The sequence below is a fragment of the Mus caroli genome, chromosome 17 (genome assembly GCF_900094665.2).
Source record: "Mus caroli chromosome 17, CAROLI_EIJ_v1.1, whole genome shotgun sequence".
Classification (NCBI taxonomy): domain Eukaryota; kingdom Metazoa; phylum Chordata; class Mammalia; order Rodentia; family Muridae; genus Mus; species Mus caroli.
The window spans coordinates 60,114,118-60,133,662 of record NC_034586.1 but is presented as its reverse complement, the minus strand read 5'-3'; the positions used below and the strand labels follow the sequence as shown (position 1 = coordinate 60,133,662).

The window sequence follows — 19,545 nt, the reverse complement described above, 5'->3', positions numbered from 1 at the left end:
TAGCTGAGAACCACTGGGTCATGTACAATTCCTTTATCGTTTTTGTTCTTGACAAAACAACCTCTTCCTTTCACCTCATGATTGTAAGCTTCACCCTGAGGTTGGAAAAACTGTAGAGATTAAAAATAAAAATAACTTTAGGCCTCCCAAGTACTGTCTACTGCAAACTTCAAAGAGTGAGTTTCAGGACAGCCAAGGTTACATACACCTTGCCTCAAACTTTTAATTAATTTTAAGAAAATCTCAATTAAAGGTGGTAAGTAAATGAAAAGAATTAAAGGAAGATAAAACAAAAAGAAAGCAAATGGTCAAATAATACATTTAACTACAGTTAATAATAATATCAAATGCCACATTAAAATGTATTCTGAACTGAAAGGATCCTAAAATAAGCACATAAAAATTTAGAGGACTCGGAGACGAGGAAAATGCTTTAGTAGGGAAAGGTGGTAGCTGTGCAAGCTTGAAAATCTGGGTCCAACTCCCACTCACACAACAAAGGCAGACTTGACCGAGTGTGCCTGCAATCCCGGGGCTTTGAGGCAGAATCAGGTGGATCCCAGGAGCTTGCTGCCCATACAACCTATCGTCTAGGCTAAGCCCAAACCTAACCAAGTTCCTAACTCAGGACTGAGCTGGAAAGCTATACAAAACACCACTATGCTCCTCAGGCCTCCACGTGCAGTATTCAGGTGTGTGCACCTACATACGCCCCTATCTGTGCATACATATATACACCACACACAGAAAGATCCTTTAGAGGATGCGGACAAGACAGTATTAAGAGAAAATTTAAAACAGTGCAAGTTGCCATGGGTATGCTCGCTCTATAATATGACGTTTGTTCAAAGGACAAATGTGACCCTATACAAAACAAGTGGGCGTCATCCTTACCTTGGACACGTTGCTGACATAATTCACTTGCACAGTGCTTTCTTTATCAACTTGATTGCAAAGATTCTGTAGAGTATATGCATATTCTTTATCACTCTTTATTCTCAGAGCCATAAATTTCTTCACTGTCTCCAGCAACCGTAGTTCCCAGTCTTGCAACTTTAACACAGCTTCCTGTGAGTTCTTCAGGTCACTCCCAAATCCCATTTTGTAAGATATAGCTTCTCCTCCACACTGTGCACGTGAGCCTGCTAGTCAGCACATATCTGTGAACACAGACGTGAGTCAGTTAGAAGGAAGTTCATCCTCCAGTCAAAAGGATGGTCCACTGGGCTGTTGGGTTGGATGGTTGGTTGGTTGGTTGAACTTGGAATACTGCTTTATACCTCAAATTCGGAAGTTTTTTCTTCATTGTGAACAAACTTGAGCAGCATATAATTCATCAAAATTGTTTTTAGAGGAAATACAATGTAAAATAAAAGACATCAAATTATTCAGATCAATTCATATATTTATCTTAAATCCTGCAATTATTTTTTAATCAGATTACTATGACACCAACACATATTCCAAGTGTATGTTTTTGTTGTTGAGTCACAAAATACAAATTGCATTTCAGAGTTAGGTAATAGAATTTGGGAAATTAACTGATTATGTTTGCCAGGGTCCAGCCTCGACAAGAGTCAGGGGTCATCAAGGACTAGGGATACCTGGTAGGTGAATAAGAAAACATACAATTGACATACAATACTGACAGGCTGTTCTCTTTTGACATGGGAGCCCTTGAACTCAGGAGTCAGGGTGTTCCCCTAGACTTGACTCAGCCCCAGTCTGTTATTGAAATCAGACAAGGAAGTTGGAATCCCAGAGTTCACAGGAGATGGGTAAATGCTTCTCTATTTTCCTGTGCCAACATTTTCTAATGACAGAGTAGTGCAGATTTAGAACAGAAAAAAGGGAACTATACAATCTCAAACATAAAAGTTTTATAGCAAGCACAATTTTTTTTGTATCTCCCAACCCCCAGTCTCTGGTGAGGTTGGGGACAGCAGTATTGCGGTTACAAAATCAGTATCTCAGACATGTATGAGACAGTATGGTTTCATAAAAGGACAAACATGAGGTCATATTGCTAACCCTTCAGTCTTTGGATCTCCAATCTAGATCAAACATCCAGGACCCCATCTGTCCATCTACAAAAACATCCTCACTTAACTTGTACGGAGAATTCCTAGGGGGCTGCCACCATCATCCCTGAACCCAAGTGTTGTGTGATAGCCCTGGGGCTAATTGTATTTGATGTTAAATCTGTTCTCCTCCTGTGAGTGGCTGCAAACAAGGAAAGAGTCAGCACTCAGGTGATTTCCTGCTTCCTACCTTAATTTATAAAATAAAGGAGCGCTGATGACTGGGCAGATAAAAAGGGAAGATGGAGCAGAAGAAATGGAAGAGGAAGAGGACGCATAGGAGGAAGAAGAAAAGCGGAGCAGAAGCACATGGCCTGGAGAAACTGCAAGTTCTAAGGAGTCCCATAGATGGAGAAGATGGTAGTGTAGCGGCAGATCTGCCCAATCTAGGCACACAGCATATAATCATATTAACTGTGTTATGTTTTCATTGCTGGGGCATATTTGGAAGGAGATTTACCGCAACACCCGAGGAACCCATTGCTGACTTTCTGGGAAATATCTGTATATTATTCCAACCTCAATTTTATGATAAAAATATCCTATTTTTATTATACAGAATTGACACTAAGACTGGGTGAACAGCTGCAGGCTTACTCATTTCTGCCTATGACTCTAGGTTACTTGCATTTCTACCTCGAGTGAATGACAATAACATACATTTCTCTTGAACTCATGAACAGCCTTCACTTTAATACTACTGGTAGCATCTAGCTTCTGGATATTAAGCAGGCTCCTACTATGTCTTGCCAGGTCACCAAATACCGGCTTAATCAAGGAAGGAAGAAGGAGAAATAACAGTAAATAGATAAAAAGAATGGTAAGTACTAAGAATAATTGCAGAAATGACATCATGAGGTGCTTGCACCAAAGAAACAACCTTGGGACCTCTCCGAACTCATACTGGGGCCCACAAGAGACCATAGCCTCATGCTCTGAAACATGGTACCCCAGGCAAGTTTTTCTTCCTTGTCATCAAGGGTCCCAGGCATCTCAAGTTTAAAGTAGGGTGTCTCCAACATATATTGACATTACAAAAATCCAAAAGTATTAATTTGTTTAAAAGTAAACATGTTGGGGCTAGAAGAACTAGCCCAAACACCTGGGAGCTCCCAGAGACTGAGCCACCAACCAGGCCCAGGCCCCCAACACAAATACACCAGAGGACAGCCTGGTCTGACCTCAGTGGGAGAAGACACGTCTAATCCTCAAGAGACTTAGGTCCCAGGGAGGGGGAGGCCTGGTTGGAGGGGGCACCCTCTTGGAGACAGTGGGGAGGAAGAATGGGATGATGTCTTCTCCCAAAGGTCAGGAAGAACCTGAGGATGTGCACTGTACTGATGTTCTACTAGAGGCTCTAGACATGGGACTGGTAGAGTAAACTAAAAGACATTTGGGATAGGGGGCTTGTGAGATGGCACTTGGAGTGTGCACTGCTCTTCCTAAAGACCCAAGTTCAGCTCTTAGTGAGGTGTGGCACACGACAGCCTGTACTCCAACTCCAGGGCATCTGACTCCTCTGACTCCTCAGATGCCTGTGTTCACATGTACATACCCACACATGCACATATAACTAAAACTAAAACTAATCAGACCAGACAGGGAAGAAGTGAAATGATTTCCATTTGCAGAGGATACCACTTCACAAACAGAGACCCAAATGAAGGCTTAAGCAAGTATCAGAATTGAGTGTTATGTTACCAAGTACTACAGACAAGGAGCAGATGTCCTCTATGGGCTCCTATGTTAAAAACCTGCTCCCCAGCTAATGCTGCCACTTGGAAAACTCTAGATGATGGAGCCTAGGTAGGCAAAGTAGGTCATTGGAATGTGCTTTTAAAGATAATAGCTTATTCCTGGTTCTTTATCTCTGATTCCTGGTTTCCAAAGTGAGCAGCTTCTACAAAACACTCCTACTATGATATACTTATTCTCTTACCATGAGCTCAGAAACAGAGCCAAAGGACAATGGAAGGAACTCATTGAAAGCACGAGCCAAAATAAATGCTTCTCTCCTTAAGTGGCTTTGTTCACATATTCAGTCACACCAGCACGGTGTTAACATACACAGCACAATCAGTGTTAAAAAGTCAGCTAAATGTCTACATACCAGAAAAAATCAAACCAAAAATTGTTTAAAATCAATTCCATTTACAGAAACATGAATAAAAGCATAAGACACTCGGGAAGAAATCTTTCTTAAAACCAAACGTGTGTTCTTCAAACTAAAAAGCCAAAATTATAAATAAGCTCCTCAAAGACTCAGGTTCAAAGGTAGAAGAATTAATGTGTTAATAAGGCAAGATCCTCCCGTTTGATCTATACATTTGACATTATCTGTATTGAAAACACCTTGTACATCGAAGAAATTAAGACTCAAAAGACCACATATTGTATAATTCTATTCACATGACATGTCTAAAAATAGTCCAACTAGAGCTACGAGACAGATTTGTGGTTGTCTAGGGCTAATGAATTTGGAGAGAAATGGGGAGTGATCCCTGAGAAGGATTAGATTTTCTTCTGTGGTGATGGAAGTATTCTGAAACTGGTCGTGATGGCAGCACAACTCTGAGAGTGGATGAAACAACTAAACTGCACAGTTCCATCAGGTGAATCCTTTAGTATGTGAATGTCACATTTAGCTATGGCTTGATACCTCCCTCCAGGCTGCATGTGCTGGGATTTAACCCCCTGGGAGAGGTAACAAGAGTGGGGAAAGTTATTCCCACTGTGGTACTCACCAGGAAGATCCTGGGAGACGATCAGGATGAAGTAAGTTGTTAGCAGGGAGCCTCATCACTGAATGCTGGTAGCTTTATAAGAAGCAGACTACCCTGAAAGTCTTCTCTGCTGACTGCTTGTCTCTCTGTATATGTCTCTGTCTCTCTGTGTCTCTCCATCTCTACCTCTCGGTCTGTGTGTTTGTCTCTGTGTGTGTCTGTGTGGGGATGTTTCTCTGTCTCTGTCACACACACACACACTGAAAGAGAGATACCCATGCCACCCATAGATGTGGCTCATTGACCTTGAACTTCAGACCCTGAGCCCAAATATCCCTGCCTTACTTATAGATTCAGTCTGTATTATAATGTTCTTGGTAACAGAAAACAGACTAGAACACAAACAATAACTCAAAACAGTTATTTAAAAATCACTGAGACATAACTTATGATCACCTATATACCAGCTATCATAAACTTCCCCAAGACATTCTTCTTGTTTACTGTAAATCCTGAAAACTATTGCAAAATTTATTTTGCCCTTTGGTTTCCTGGGCTTTCCAGCAGTGAATCTTTCAACTCAGGCAAAAGAACTGCACGGGGCCTTTGTTTCCAGTTCTGGATCATCCACACTAGAAGGCAGGTGTTTTGTTGTGGTGGCAGTGGCTCTTTGTTTGCTCATTTTTGTGGTGCGCCAAGCTCACACATACTAGACTAAATCCTCTCGAGCACTGAGCCAGGCCATCACATCGATCCAGTTAATGACACTGACATCATCTATGATAGACAAATGCAAAAAGTTTCTCTCCCTAACTTCAGTCCCTTCATCTAAACAAATGTCAATTTATTATTCTCCATGAAGAGAATAAATTACAACTGTTCCTCAACTGAAAGATGTTCAATTGTGTTAACTATAAAGTAATTGGGAAAAATATTTTGAGTTATTAGAAACTACTTGCTAAAATTTCCAAAGCAACAGCCAAGACTGAGCCCCCTTTAGCTAAGTCAGTGACTACAGGGGACAAATGATTCACCTATTGTTAACCACAATGACTCCAGGCTTCCAGGTCCAGACAGCAATTTTAAAACTATGACTTTGGGGCTTTAGCTCAATGGTAGAACATTTTCTAATATGTAAAAGCTCAATTCCATGGAGAAAAGACTATCATTTGTGGGGCTCAAAAACTGGCAATGTGTTGCTGCTGTTGCTGTTGTTGCTGTTGCTGCTGCTGCTGCTGCCGATGGCTTTGCTCTTTACCTGCAGCTGTGGAAACATCCTTCTCTGTCTGTGTCTAACCAAAGAATACGGAATATTTTTGAAGAAAGAACTGCTAGAAAAATTTTTAATTTTACTTAAGAAAAAAAAACTACTGAATGTATTTTAGTCCTGATGTGGCATAAACACCAGCTCTGCTTCTCAATGCATCCTGATAAGCATTTTTATATTTTACTACTGCTATCTATCAGAAGCTTCAAAAAATGTGTAGAGCTCAGGGAAAGAAAATGGGAAACCTAATCTGGCAGAATCTGGGAAATGTTCCAGTCTGTCCTAAGAGGCTTGTTTATGTTTATTGATATGCTAGGTCAGAATATATATATATATACCTCTCTTTGGGAAAAAGGGGAATAATGATGTTTTTTAAAGTAAGGTAACTCCATAGTCAATTAACTGAATCTAACTTTTAGGTTGTCTGACCTGACTTACACCTAAGAAATGATCAGATCAACACAAAGTATAAATACCACTCATGACAAATTGGATATATGTAAGAACAGGGTTTTCAGTAACAAGCAAAGAACAAAAAACTAGGTAACTAAGCTATTCCGTGGGCAGTGATTAAGTAGATTGCAACCCAGCCTGCACTTCACCTTTCTACCCAGAATAAGCAAGTCAAGCAGACGGGATCTGCTAGAAAGACCCAATTATAGCAAGCAATCCAGTCAAGGATGTGGTAGTACATTTTTATGACAATCTCTCTTCCATTCTAAGAGGCTAGCACTGTTGCCTCCCAGCCCACTTCCTAATGCACATGGTGATCAAACTTAGCCTGATAGCCCACTGTATACGTAGCCTATTTGTTTAGCCTGCCTTTATGAAAATAAGATAACCTTACTTGTGTTGGATTTCCTATGTAATCAGCTTTCAAATCCTGAGCTAATGCATAGCTTTAACCTTAAACTACATATTCTTCCATGCCCCTGACCTACAGCAATGCATGTGTACAGGTGTGTTATCGAAAGCATATACTGAGAACAGCCCATAGGTGGAAAGCAACCTTCTATAACAAATATCCATCATAAATGTTAGAAGCAGCATATGGAAGTTGCTCGATAACCATGTGCTTACAATGATGTCTGTTATCTGACTCAGTTGGGGTCAGTGACTTAATCCCTTGTAACACTGTTAAGGATTTCTTTCAAGTGTCCCATTGCTCCGCCATGTGATGCTTTCTGTGTTGTTCAGTAAATACAAAACAAAGCCCTTTGTCAGGAACAGGTTAGATACAAAGATCAAATACAAACTACAGACAGATGGAAGACACATGGAGTGATGTGGAGGATACAAACTTGGGCTTACTCTGGCATCAAGTTAATGTCAGGAGAATTACCGAGCTCTCTCCTGAATGTGATGGTGACACATTTGGTGGCTCTGCAGCTATCTCTACTGTGTCTGCCTGATACACAAGACCTCTTTGTACTCACAGGTCTCAGGAACTCCTTCCTCATTCAGAAGAGGCAGAGAGAACAGGCAGGAGGGCTCCAGGTTTTACACAAAGTACAAAAGTCTAAGACGCCACATGTCTTCCCCATTCCACAGACAGCAGGAGAGCAGGATGTGGTAAGAAAGCCAGCACATTCTCCCGCTCTGATAGATATGCCTGACTTGACCTAAGAAAGAACGTCTTAGCCTTTCAGGTAGCACAACAAAGAACACCTGGGAGCTCGGGCTATCAAACCGCAGTGGAGTGTCCTTGGAACAGTCACCCAGAAAAGCAGACTAGCTCTGCATGCTATAAAACTAAACAAGATAGCTACCTATGGAGAGAGTGAAGTGTTCCCCAAGTCCAACATAACACATAAATTATAAAGGGTACAATCAGAAGTTGCCTGTCACCAAGAAAATCCTAATTTTAATGTAAAGATAATTAATACTAATACAAAGATGAATCAGGTGCCAGCACAACAAGGTAAGAGTTTTAATGCAGCCATAGTAAAAACACTTCAGCAATGAGATATAAACTCTCAAAATCAACAGTAAAATACAAAATATAACCAAGGAAGACAAGCTACAAGAATAATCAGAGAGAAATTATAAAGGAAGAAACACAAATTGTTGAAGCCACTATCAGTGAGTTTACAGAGTCCACCCAGCCAGACAACAGAAAACAGGAAAGAAATACTCGGAAACCTGTGGGAGACTCACACAAAACATGCTCTACTCTCCTCTGAGGGCAAGGGGAAAGAAAGGGAATGAGAGAAAACTGGAAAAATACAGACAAACCTGCTTAACCAACACACAACACACACTGATAAGCCACACACAGAGACACTTACACATACACACTCACACACCACACATGTACATTCATCCTGACACTTATGTCACACACACACATTCACACACACCACACACCACTACACATACACACACAACACAAACTCTCTCATACACACACAGCACATATATATACTCACACAACACACACATATACACCACACACTCTACAGCAACAAAAACCAAGAACACATGGCATTGGTCAGGGGCCAATAATAATGGTCCAGAATGCAACACTTCAAAATGGACTCACCATGCACAACAGACTTCTAACAAAGGTCTAAAGGGAAAAGCATTGGCCTTCAGCTCTACCTAAGACCTTATTAAAAGCAACTAAAAAGAATCATGGACTTAAGTGACTAAACGTGAACACATTTACTGATAAATTCCAGATTAAAAGAAAAAATGGACAAAGTCCTCAGGATCTAAAGGTAGGGGAGCACTTAGTTATGAGACCAAATCCACAATTCAGAAGAGAAAATGGACTGTTTAACAGGAAAGGGAGCAGGGGAGGGGATAGGGGATTTTCAGAGGGGAAACTAGGAAAGGGGATAACATTTGAAATGTAAATAAAGAAAATATCTAATTTAAAAAAAAAAAGGAAAATCTTTTATTCTCAGAAACAGAAAGCCTGAGTGAGCAGAAGAATATACTGCTTTTGAAGGAGAAAAAAAAAAATGTGGAAGTCAATGACCCACCCGATAAAGAAAAAGGCATATTAAGAAAATAAAAACCTCTTCTTATGCATTTTTACTTCCCACTAGACTGTGGAGACAGGGTTTTAAAAAAAGGTCAAATCATACCAGGTCAGAAATCCAACAAGAAGTAAGGCTGTAACAATGAGACTCCTGGAGACTCAGTGTGGACAGATGGGGGTTCAAACCCAGACAAAGGATACATGAAGTCTCTCTATACTTCTTATGACTTAAAAGCAGTGTGTGTGTGTGTGTGTGTGTGTGTGTATGTGTGTGTGTATAAAATGTAGTCTGTTTGTACATATCCTACATATACATACATACATACATACATACATACATACATACATACATACCTACAGTTGAAGAAGTAAAAACAAAATTCGAGGCTTTTGGGCCCAGGCTTGGGAGTGTGGCTTGTAGGTGCTGGTCATAAAACAGATAGCGACATTCCTTCCTCCACCCACCCGCTTCCTGGGTTCAAAGAGTGTTCATTCAAAGAATGGCACCCTGACCATTACTGGAACCTGCAATGCAAATGTGCTATCTTTAGGGGCTCTTAGATTGTTCGGGGCTCTTAGAAACTGTCTTGAGAGATAACCTGACACTTGTGACTTTATACTTCCTTGTGACTCTTAACTGGTATTTTTGGTATTTTCCAACAACGCCCTCCCCACCTCCATGAATTGTGGTTTCTTCCTTTAAATACCCCCTTACTCAGCTACTCGGGGCGCCATGGTCCTCTACCCCTGCGTGGTGTATGACCATGGGCCCGAGAGCGCTCTTGAATAAAAATCCTCTTGCAATTTGCAGCAAGATTGTTTCTTGTGGGTGATTTGGGATGTCGCCTCTCCTGAGTCAGAACGTGGGGGGTCCTCACGTTGTGGGTCTTTCACAGTAACAGTGGAAAATGCCATGAATTTGAAGGAAAGCAGGGAAGAGTATATGAGAGGATTTGGAGGAAGAGATGCCGTAATTACACTATACTCTCAAAAGTAAAAGTAAAAAAGTAATTTATAATTATGTCAGTAAAATTTCAATTTTTCAAAATGCCCAGCCCTTGACCTTAGGTATGGTTGTGTACCAGAACTCAAGATAGAATTAGTATCAAACCTGGGCTATGTAGTAATAAGTCTTTGAAAACAAATCAAAAAACTCTCAAACTATATAATTTTGGTTGGGAGAGGTCACAAAATCATCCTTATTCTAGAAGTAATAAAAGGTATGGAAAATGAAATTAAATTATCAGCTACAGCCAAAAGGTACATGGGTGAGGTGTATACAGTGCTGATTTGTAATACAAATTATAGACAAGCAGGTATACACTCTCTTCTGTACCAGTCACCTCCATTACTTAGAGAAGTGACTCAGACACAGTAGATAACAGAAAGCTAAAAAGTGAATTAACTGGGTGAAGCTACACAGTATTGTGCAATCATCTCCAATGCCCAGAGATCTATACTTTATCTTACCTTTCTCAACACTGTAGCCAATGCCTGACAAAAGGGATCTAAGGCAGGAAGGTTTACTTTGGCTCATGTTCCAGAAGAGCACCTAGTCCATCTTGGAAAGGCAAGGCAGTAAGAGCAGCTTGGAACGCCATGCCACCCAAGAAGCAGAGAAGTAGGAACAGTAGTGCATGCTCAGGTGGCTCCTTCTCGTCCTAACTCAGTTCTGGACCTCATCCCAGGTAGTAATGCTGCTCATGTCCATGGTAGGTCTTTCCTAATTGAAATCTTATTGGAAGCGCCCTCAAAAGCATACCCAGAAGGGTTTCTTTTAGGTGAGTCTCAATGCAGTTAAGATTACAATAAAGACTATCCACCACACAGGAATAATCACCATTAATCTTATTAGTATTTAGTATTTGATATTAATTTTACAACCATATCCTACAGGTTAAAATTCAAAGTTCTTTGCCTGTAATCAATACAACTTCCATCTCCCATAACTGTCAAATGTGACTCAGCCTAGAGTCACATAAAAAGGGAATCTCAGGTGAGGAAATGTCCAGGTCCGATTTGCCTGTGGGTCTATCTTGTGGACGAATTTCTTGGTTGTTAATTGATATAGGAGAGCTCAGCCCACTGTGGGCAGTACCACTTCCTAGGCAGGTATAAGAGAACTAGCTAAGCAAGAACCAGGAAACAATGTTTCTCCATTGTTTCTGCTTGAGTTCTTGCCCTGACTTCTCTCAATGATAGTGGGCCACCTGCAGGCTGGTAAGTCTTTTCCCTCCTACAAGTTGCTTCTGGCCTTGATGTTTATCACAGCAACAGGAGGAAACTAGAACTTTAGGGTTCACCCCTGATCTTTCCCACCTCTATGCCCTCCCTGAATCTAAAGTTTCTATTCACATCCCCCTGGAAAATCATCAGCAACCTAGTCTGGAAGCTGCATTCTCAACCAGTTCTCAAACAGCTCCTCTCTTCAGATCCGGAATTCTGTGTGCAGCTATCTTTTTTGTTTTGTTTTGTTTTGTTTTGTTGTTTTTTCGAGACAGGGTTTCTCTGTATATCCCTGGCTGTCCTGGAACTCACTTTGTTGACCAGGCTGGCCTCAAACTCCAGAAATCCGCCTTCCTCTGTCTCCCAAGTGCTGGGATTAAAGGTGTGCGCCACCACTGCCCAGCTCATTACAGTACAATTTAACTATTTCCATTAGACTTTGTGCTATCTGAAACAAGAATATCATAGGCTTTTCATTTGTATACCACTGGGACTTAGGTTATTACAAAGGATAGAAATCTCTATAATTTAGGGGCTAGAGCCCTAGCTCAAAAGTTAAGAGCATGCCCACTTTCATAGAGGACCTCAGTTAAATTCCTAGAACTCAACAGGTGGCTTACAATCACATGTAAGTCCAGTCCTGGAGACCAGACATCTCTGCCCTTCACAGACATCTACACCTAAGTAATCATATAAATATATACATAATTTAAATTTTCTAAAGAAAAAATTTATATATTTAGTGGACATCGATTACTAACCAGGCTATAACAGGATAATATACAAAAGTACATGTATTCTGTTGCCAACATAATCATTAAAAAAAAAATCCAGATCTCACGTAGCCTAGACTGACCTTAAGCCTATGGGCAGCTGAGAATGACCTTGAACATCTGCCCTTCCTGCCTCTGCAGAGAACTAACTCTGTTATCTATCACAAGCATAATACAGGCTCAATTAATGCAATGCAGGGGTCAAACCCAGGCTTTAGTCATGGTAGGTAAGCATGCCTCCAACTGAGCTGTATCCCCACCCCAATGGTATCTCTTTTTAAAAAGCGAATTTTTAAAAAGTGAAACTAATATAAATCCTACTAAAATGGTAGGTATTTGGATTTATCTAACCTATTTATTTGAATCTATCTTATTTAATGACCTTCAATTTGGGACTGTGTTTTCCCATAAACATGATTAAGTATTCTTTAAAGAATCATAAAACTGTAGTTTTCTAAAATTAGAAGTTAAATTCTCATAGACTATATCCATATATACAAATTTCATAAACAGAATTTAAGATGTTAAGTAGCAAAATATAAACTAGATGACTATTTTCTTTGCTGGATGAGCAGATTCCTGTGGTATATCTTATGAGCATACAGATATACAGAAGTATCTATTCTAAACTGTACCCTGCTCCTCAGTTTTTGGCTCTGTAACTGTCAGCTTTTGCATTCTGCAAATGCAATGACAGAAATATTGGTTTTTCTGGCATTATAGAATACACTGGAATAATCCTAGCACTTGGAGTTGGAGGCAAGAGAATAAGAAGTTCCTCAGCTACATTGTAAGTTTGAGGGCAACCTGGGATGCATAAGATACTGTCTCCAAGGAAGAAGGGGAACATAAGGAGGGAGAAGAGGGCAGGGGATTAAGAAAGAATGAAATAAATGAATACTGTATTTTCATGTATGTATGCATGTATGTACGCATTTACTTACTTCTTTATTTACTCATTCATTCATTTGAGACAGGGCCTCATTAGGTAGTTCTGGTTGTCCTAGAACTCACTATATAGGTCAGGTTGGCCTTGAATTCAAAGATCTTGCCTCTGACTCCCAAGTGTGTGCCAGGGGCTGGAAAGATGGCTCAGCAGTTGAGAATACTCTCTGTTCTTCCAAAGGTCCTAAATTCAATTCCTGGCAACAACATGGTGGCTCACAACCATCTGTAATGGGATCCGATGCCCTCTTCTGGTATCTTTGACAGCAACAATGTACTCACATTAAATAAAGAAATAAAGAAATTTTAAGAGAGAGAACATGTAATGTAAAAGTGTGTACCACTATACTTGATGAATATTGGATTTTTGATAGCATAAAGAGAGTTAATATGCACTGAGGCCTCTCTCTCAAATTAGAAAAAAGTATTTTAACACAGACATTTTATTGGGGAAATGGTTTGTTTCCTTTACCTAGAGTTCTTACAGAGATTCAATCAAGTTCACCATTGGAGTCTGGCAACTACACTAATAAAACCATGTAATCCAACTATTGGCAAGTGAAATAGCTCAGGGTAACACCCTCTGACTTTACATGCATACCATAAAAGCACATCGATTTACATATGACATGCATACCATAAAAGCACATAGATTTACATATGACATGCATACCATAAAAGCACATAGATTTACATACGACATACAAGGTTAAGAAAAATCAGAAGACTTTCATTCTGCCTCTGATGAACTAGAAGAAAAATTGGTACCACTTGAATTCATATAATCATTAACTAGTAAGATTTATATCCAAACCACTTTACAACTCGCGATGCATAACATTAACAAGCAGATGATACTCAAAAGAGACATTAAGTAAGTTTGTCTTTTCAAACTATAACCCTTAAGTGAAAAACCAGATCATCAACACCAAAGAAACAAACAACAAGACAGGGAACGAGTTAACACAAGAGAACTAAGAGCCATAAGAACCAAATGGAATGCATGAAAGCTGACTGAATCCTAGATAAAACACCAAAGAAACGTTTCCAAGAATAACCAGTGAGACCTGAATACAGATTGCCACAAAAAGCCTGCTGGTTAGGACATACACGTCCCTCAAAATTTCCTACATTGGCCCCATAAGCAGAGGCTGGAGCACTGGGAAGTTGTGTAAACCACTGTCTTCTGGATATGACATAGCCATGGCACTGATGAACTCACAGCAGCTACAATTACCTACATAAGACCTGTACAAGGTAAGGCCAGTCTACAACCCATCAAAGAAAGCAAAGGGACTTGTGAGGCCGGCCGTTAATGGTTCCAGGAGAGAGAGTATCATTTTCTTGAATAGAAATCCATTGTGAGGTTACCAAAACTCCAGAAGATAAATCCTAACACAGGCAAGCAATGCTATGTAAACTCATCAGGCACAGAAGCAAACATGAAAGTGGGAGGGGACTTACTGGAGAAAAGGGATCAGCAGGGGTGAGAGGAATATAACAGAGAGCATGAAAAAATGACCAGTACACAAAATGCATGTAAGAAATTGTCGATATATTTTAATACATTTAAAAATGTATTATAAATAACTATTATAAATAAATGTTTTTGTAACAAAATATTTTTGAGTGGGGGGCTGGAGTGTTGGCTCAGCAGCTAAGAGCACTTGTTCTTGCAAAGGACCAAGGTTTGATTCCCAGCATCCACACTGAGGCTCTCCACTTCCTTAGGTACCAGGCATACATGTAGGGAGCAGATATATATATACAGACAAAGCACTCAAACACACAAAATAAAATAAATCTAAAAAATAAAAAATAAAATAAAATAAATGAGAGAAACCAAGTATGAGATTTTAATCATTTTGTATGAAAACACAATTAAATTTGTTTGGCAAATGCATAATGAAAGTGTGGTACATATATACTATAGAATACTATTCAGCCAAAAAGAATAATGAAGACATGAACTTTCTAAAAGAGAAGATCATACTGAGTGAGGCAACCCAGGTCCAGAAAGACAGATGTCACATTTCCCCTCCCATCTGAGGCTTCTAGCTCAAATTTTCAGCTATGAGTATACATCCTGAAATAACTGCAGAAAACAGTAAAGTCAAAAGGGACCATTGCTGGACTGGGGTTGGGTAGCAATAGAGAAGGGAAGAGTAATATACAAAGTAATCTATTGGTGAAAACAGGATATAATTAGGGAGATAAAACAAAAGCAGGAGAGGACAGTACAATACAAGTAAGGGTATTCACAGTCCTAAGGAAGCATACTATTAGCGATCCACCTAACTAAAACCTGTAATATACCTAAGTTTGTGTATGAGTGTACATATATAGTTCAAATGAAATTTTGGCATCTGGGCTGACAAAGCTCCTCCAAAAGCCAAAGATCATCTAACAGAAACCTCACAACAGGCATGAGAAGTCCTTTTTAGAGTTGTTGGTCAGGATTCATTGAGACTCCCAAAACATTGCAGGCTATTGGTATTGTCCTTGGTTGCCCCAGAGAAGTAGAAGGCAAGTCCCCATTGCTGAAGACACTGTGCTTCAAACATGGAGCCCACAATGGAACTGGCCTGGAACTGACCTGAAAGCCTTCTCATGAAGGTCTAGTTTTCATGGTACCAGAAGGCACCAGACATGCTTCCAAGGAGGAAAAGAACCAACCATTCTACCCAGCTCCCATGTCTATGAACCACAACTACAAGCAGTATGGCATACTAACTCTAGGAGTGAGTAGTGTTTCACATACCTTGGCAATAACCAACAGCTCTCCATCCTGAACACCTGGCCAACTCCCCAGGGCTAGTGAAGTCATGCATCTTAACCTACACCTGTCACTTTACTCAAGGAACACAATCCCTAACTACAGTCTAAATATGTACCCTTATCTATACCCACATGTAAGTGTAGTCCCTGCACCTCAACAGGAAAACTTCTCTTTGTAACAGATGGAGACTGTTACAGAAAGCCACAACAAATCAAAGCACAGAAGATAGAGACCAGTCCCACCAGATACCTCTACAAAACACTCCCACACCTAAGGCTCAGGGAACATTGTGGATGTGGGGCAGAAGGACTGTATGAGCCAGAGGATCAGGAAGTTTGCTATAAGACTGGTTCTCCTAATTATATCAGAAGCTATACCCATAAACTCTCACTAACCCATAAAATCCCACCAACATGACTGCCCAAATGTAAGCTAAGCAAGGACAGCAACAGGCACGGCAAAGTGGATTGGGGAAACCCACAAGGCCTCAACCCTACGTAAGGAACTACAGGCAACTAAAGAATGAAGAGAGCTAAAGAAACAGTCTTCCCCAGGAGGAGCATACCCATTGGTTATCCTATGCCAAATGGTCAGCTTTGAAAACATACATGTAAGTAACAATATACAGACTAAGCAGATGTTATATGTAGTTAACTGTACACACACACACTCACACACACACATACACACGCATCAACAATCAATTTAAAAAGAGACCATGAATTTGAAAGAAAGCAAGGACTGTTATATAGGAGGGTCTAGAGGAAGGAAACAGAGTGGGAAAATGATATAATCTCAAATACATAAGTATAAATAAGTAAATTCCCTAGGCTTTCAATCAAAAAAAGAATCTATATTGGTATTTAACCTCCACGGTGATACAGGAAGAGATGAGGGCTCCCCTCACATGGACATGCCTAATGCTCACTAAGCAGTTCCAGAGCATTTCCATCACTTCTGCAATGTAAAGACATTCAAATAGTTTCATATATAAGGAACAGGCTTTCACCAACCACCAAACCTCCAAGCATACCTTGAAACACTTTTTACAAGCCTTCAGAGATATGGTCAATATATTTCTCTTGTTTATAAATTACCTATTATGAAGTGTTATATTGCAGCATCACAAATGGGTTAAGATTAACAAACCACATATTTAATATTGACTCTTTTATATGACCTCAATATTATGATTATATGGGGAAATTATCCTTATTTGCATGATATGCAGGCTAAAATTTTAATTATGGTGCTTTTTTTCTTTTGTTTTTGTCTTGTTTTTCAAGACAGGGTTTCTTTGTGTAGTCCTGGCTATCCTGGACTCACTCTATGGACTAGACTGGCCTCAAACCCAGATATCCACCTGCCTCTGCCTCCTGAGAGCTGGGATCACCACCACCTAGCTTTAGTTACAATGTCTTAATATGGTTTCAAACTATGTAAATGAAAGAGGAATAAAAGCTGGGGCAAATGTCAGAACGAGTCTTGATGACAACAATGTGCCCATGGTCACTGCCCCATGGCAGCATGACATGTAAGCATGACATACTGCTGAATGAAGCACCAGAGCAGAAGACAGAATGGAGACCCCAGTGAGACTGAGGCTTGAGGAATACAACCGGACCTGCCTTCCAGTTCCTGAGAACCAGGTGCAGGACCCCGAGCAGATCACAGATTGCTTTAGGCTTCCACTGACTGGAGAGGAAGTAGAAATGAGTGAGGGCCAAAGGTTCAAGCCAGCTCCTAAGTCCCAATTTCAACCATAATCTCTCGGCCTTACAACTCAAACAATAACAAGGCCAGACAGATGGCTCAAGGGTTAAGAGAGCTGGCTGCTCTTGCAGAGGACCTGAGTTTGCCACATGCTGTGCAGCCAACACACACACACACACACACACACACACACACAGAAGGGAGGGGTGCAGGGGGGAGAAAGGGGAAGAGAGAGGGAGGAGGAGAGAGAGATTCTTTTGTCTTTTGACCTTAAAAATAAATTGTAAGAAGCTAACCACATGAAAAAAGAAAAACGTATAGGCCAATAAGACAAAAATAAGATTTATGACATCTAACCAAATGTCTCACACACAGAGAACAATCAGTAAGTATTAACTCTTCTATTGTAACAAAGCATCTTAAACTCCTTCAGAAAAGGGCCAGAGAGTTGACTCCGCAGTTAGGAGTACCAGCTGTTCTCCCAGAGGATGGGGTGACTCACAACCATCTGCCACTCCAGTTCCAGAAGAAGTGACACCCTCTTCTGCAGGCAGCAGGCAAGTATGTGGTGCACATGCATACACGCATGCAGGCAAACATGCACACAAAGAAAGTAAAATCTCTTAAATTTTTTAACCTTTGAAAGGGAAACGAAGGAAAGTGAGGCCATCAACAATTTTAGAAGACATGAGTAACAGAGCAGACTGATGTTTAATAACTACTAAATTTCAGCTTCACCACGAGTATCAGTTCTAAAAGGCTGACTATAAAATTGCTCTGATGAGAGGACCCAGCATTGATCCCTGGCACCCATGTGACAGTCCACTGCTATCTGTAAGTCCACCTCAAGAGGTCTGATGTTTCCTTCCAGTCTCTTCAGGCACTACATGTATGTGGTATACAGACATGTACACAGGCAAAACACCTACACACATAAAAAAATTATAAACGCTCTAATGAAATCATACAACCAAGTTTATAATAGATGAATCTCCCATGAGTCTACACAAGCTATATATGTTAAAATAAGTGTGTGTGTGTGTGTGCACATGAGCACGCATGTGCATAATACTGGAAAATCTTCAAACTAAAATTTTAAAAATTACCATGAAAACATTGAGGAACATCCTGGAAAGATTTCCTATAGTGAAAAAATAAATCTCTTTTTTTTAGGAGAGAGCAAGATAGAGACATGTAACAGCATAAAAGTAAAGACCAGTTATTTTCACTCTGAGAATGTCCCTAGAGTCAATCCATAATTAAGAGTCCCACAGGGCTTTAGAGGCTCATGGAGAAGTTGGTGGCTCACTCTTAGGTAACAACATCTGGCTATTAGGTTGAAGGTGGAGTAGCTCAGACAAAAAGGAGAAAGCTGATTTTTCTAAGGTAAGGAGGCTTCTAAAGAGCCTGCCAGTCGTAAGGGCAAGACAGGGGATCTGAGGTTGGTTTTCCTTTCTTTCTCATGTCTTGTCTTCCAGCAGGGTTCACAGGACTTTGAGTTTCTTGGGTGTAAAAGGGAAGAAAATACATTCAAGGGTAAATGTTTGAATGTAAGTACATGTTAAATAATGGCATCACAAAGCAGAACACGGGGAAAATGACCATAGGATTAGCTATTATACAAAAAAGGGGCATAACAGAAATGCTACAATAACAAGCAAGCTAGAATAAGGGTTTTGTTTTCTTATTTGGTTTTTGGTTGTTTAGTTTATTTGTTTGAGACAGGTTCTCACTATGTAGCCCTGGCTGGGCTACATACAGAAAACTATATAGACTTAGCTGGCTTCAAACTCACCTGCCTCTACCTTCTAAGTGCTTGGATTAAAAGCATATGCCACCATGTCCAACATATTTTTAATATACACTACTTAATGCTTCATTTTATATGCCTTTTAATTTAATTAATTAATTAATTATGAACTTAATTTAGTTTCACATCACTTCAGAGTCTTTCTGGAAACAAAGAGATACAGAAACCAGAACTAAGACAAAGAAAGAACTTCTCAAGAAGAAAAGCATGTCAGGTTTGGTACCAAAAATTTGAAAATGTAG

General features: G+C 40.1%; 1 protein-coding gene across 6 annotated transcripts in view; it reads right to left on the bottom strand.

Annotated features, from left to right (window-relative positions):
• The window catches only part of Fer (FER tyrosine kinase), a 276,129-nt gene that overhangs the window by 242,082 nt on the left and 14,502 nt on the right, over positions 1–19,545 (bottom strand). For all 6 annotated transcript variants that reach the window (XR_003835255.1, XM_029470881.1, XM_021186574.2 and 3 more), the window contains one exon: positions 895–1,160. Coding sequence is in view for 5 of the 6 variants with exons in the window: in XM_029470881.1 (XP_029326741.1) it covers positions 895–1,101 (207 nt within the window). In the remaining variant the exon portion in view is untranslated. The remainder of the gene's footprint in view (positions 1–894; positions 1,161–19,545) is intronic.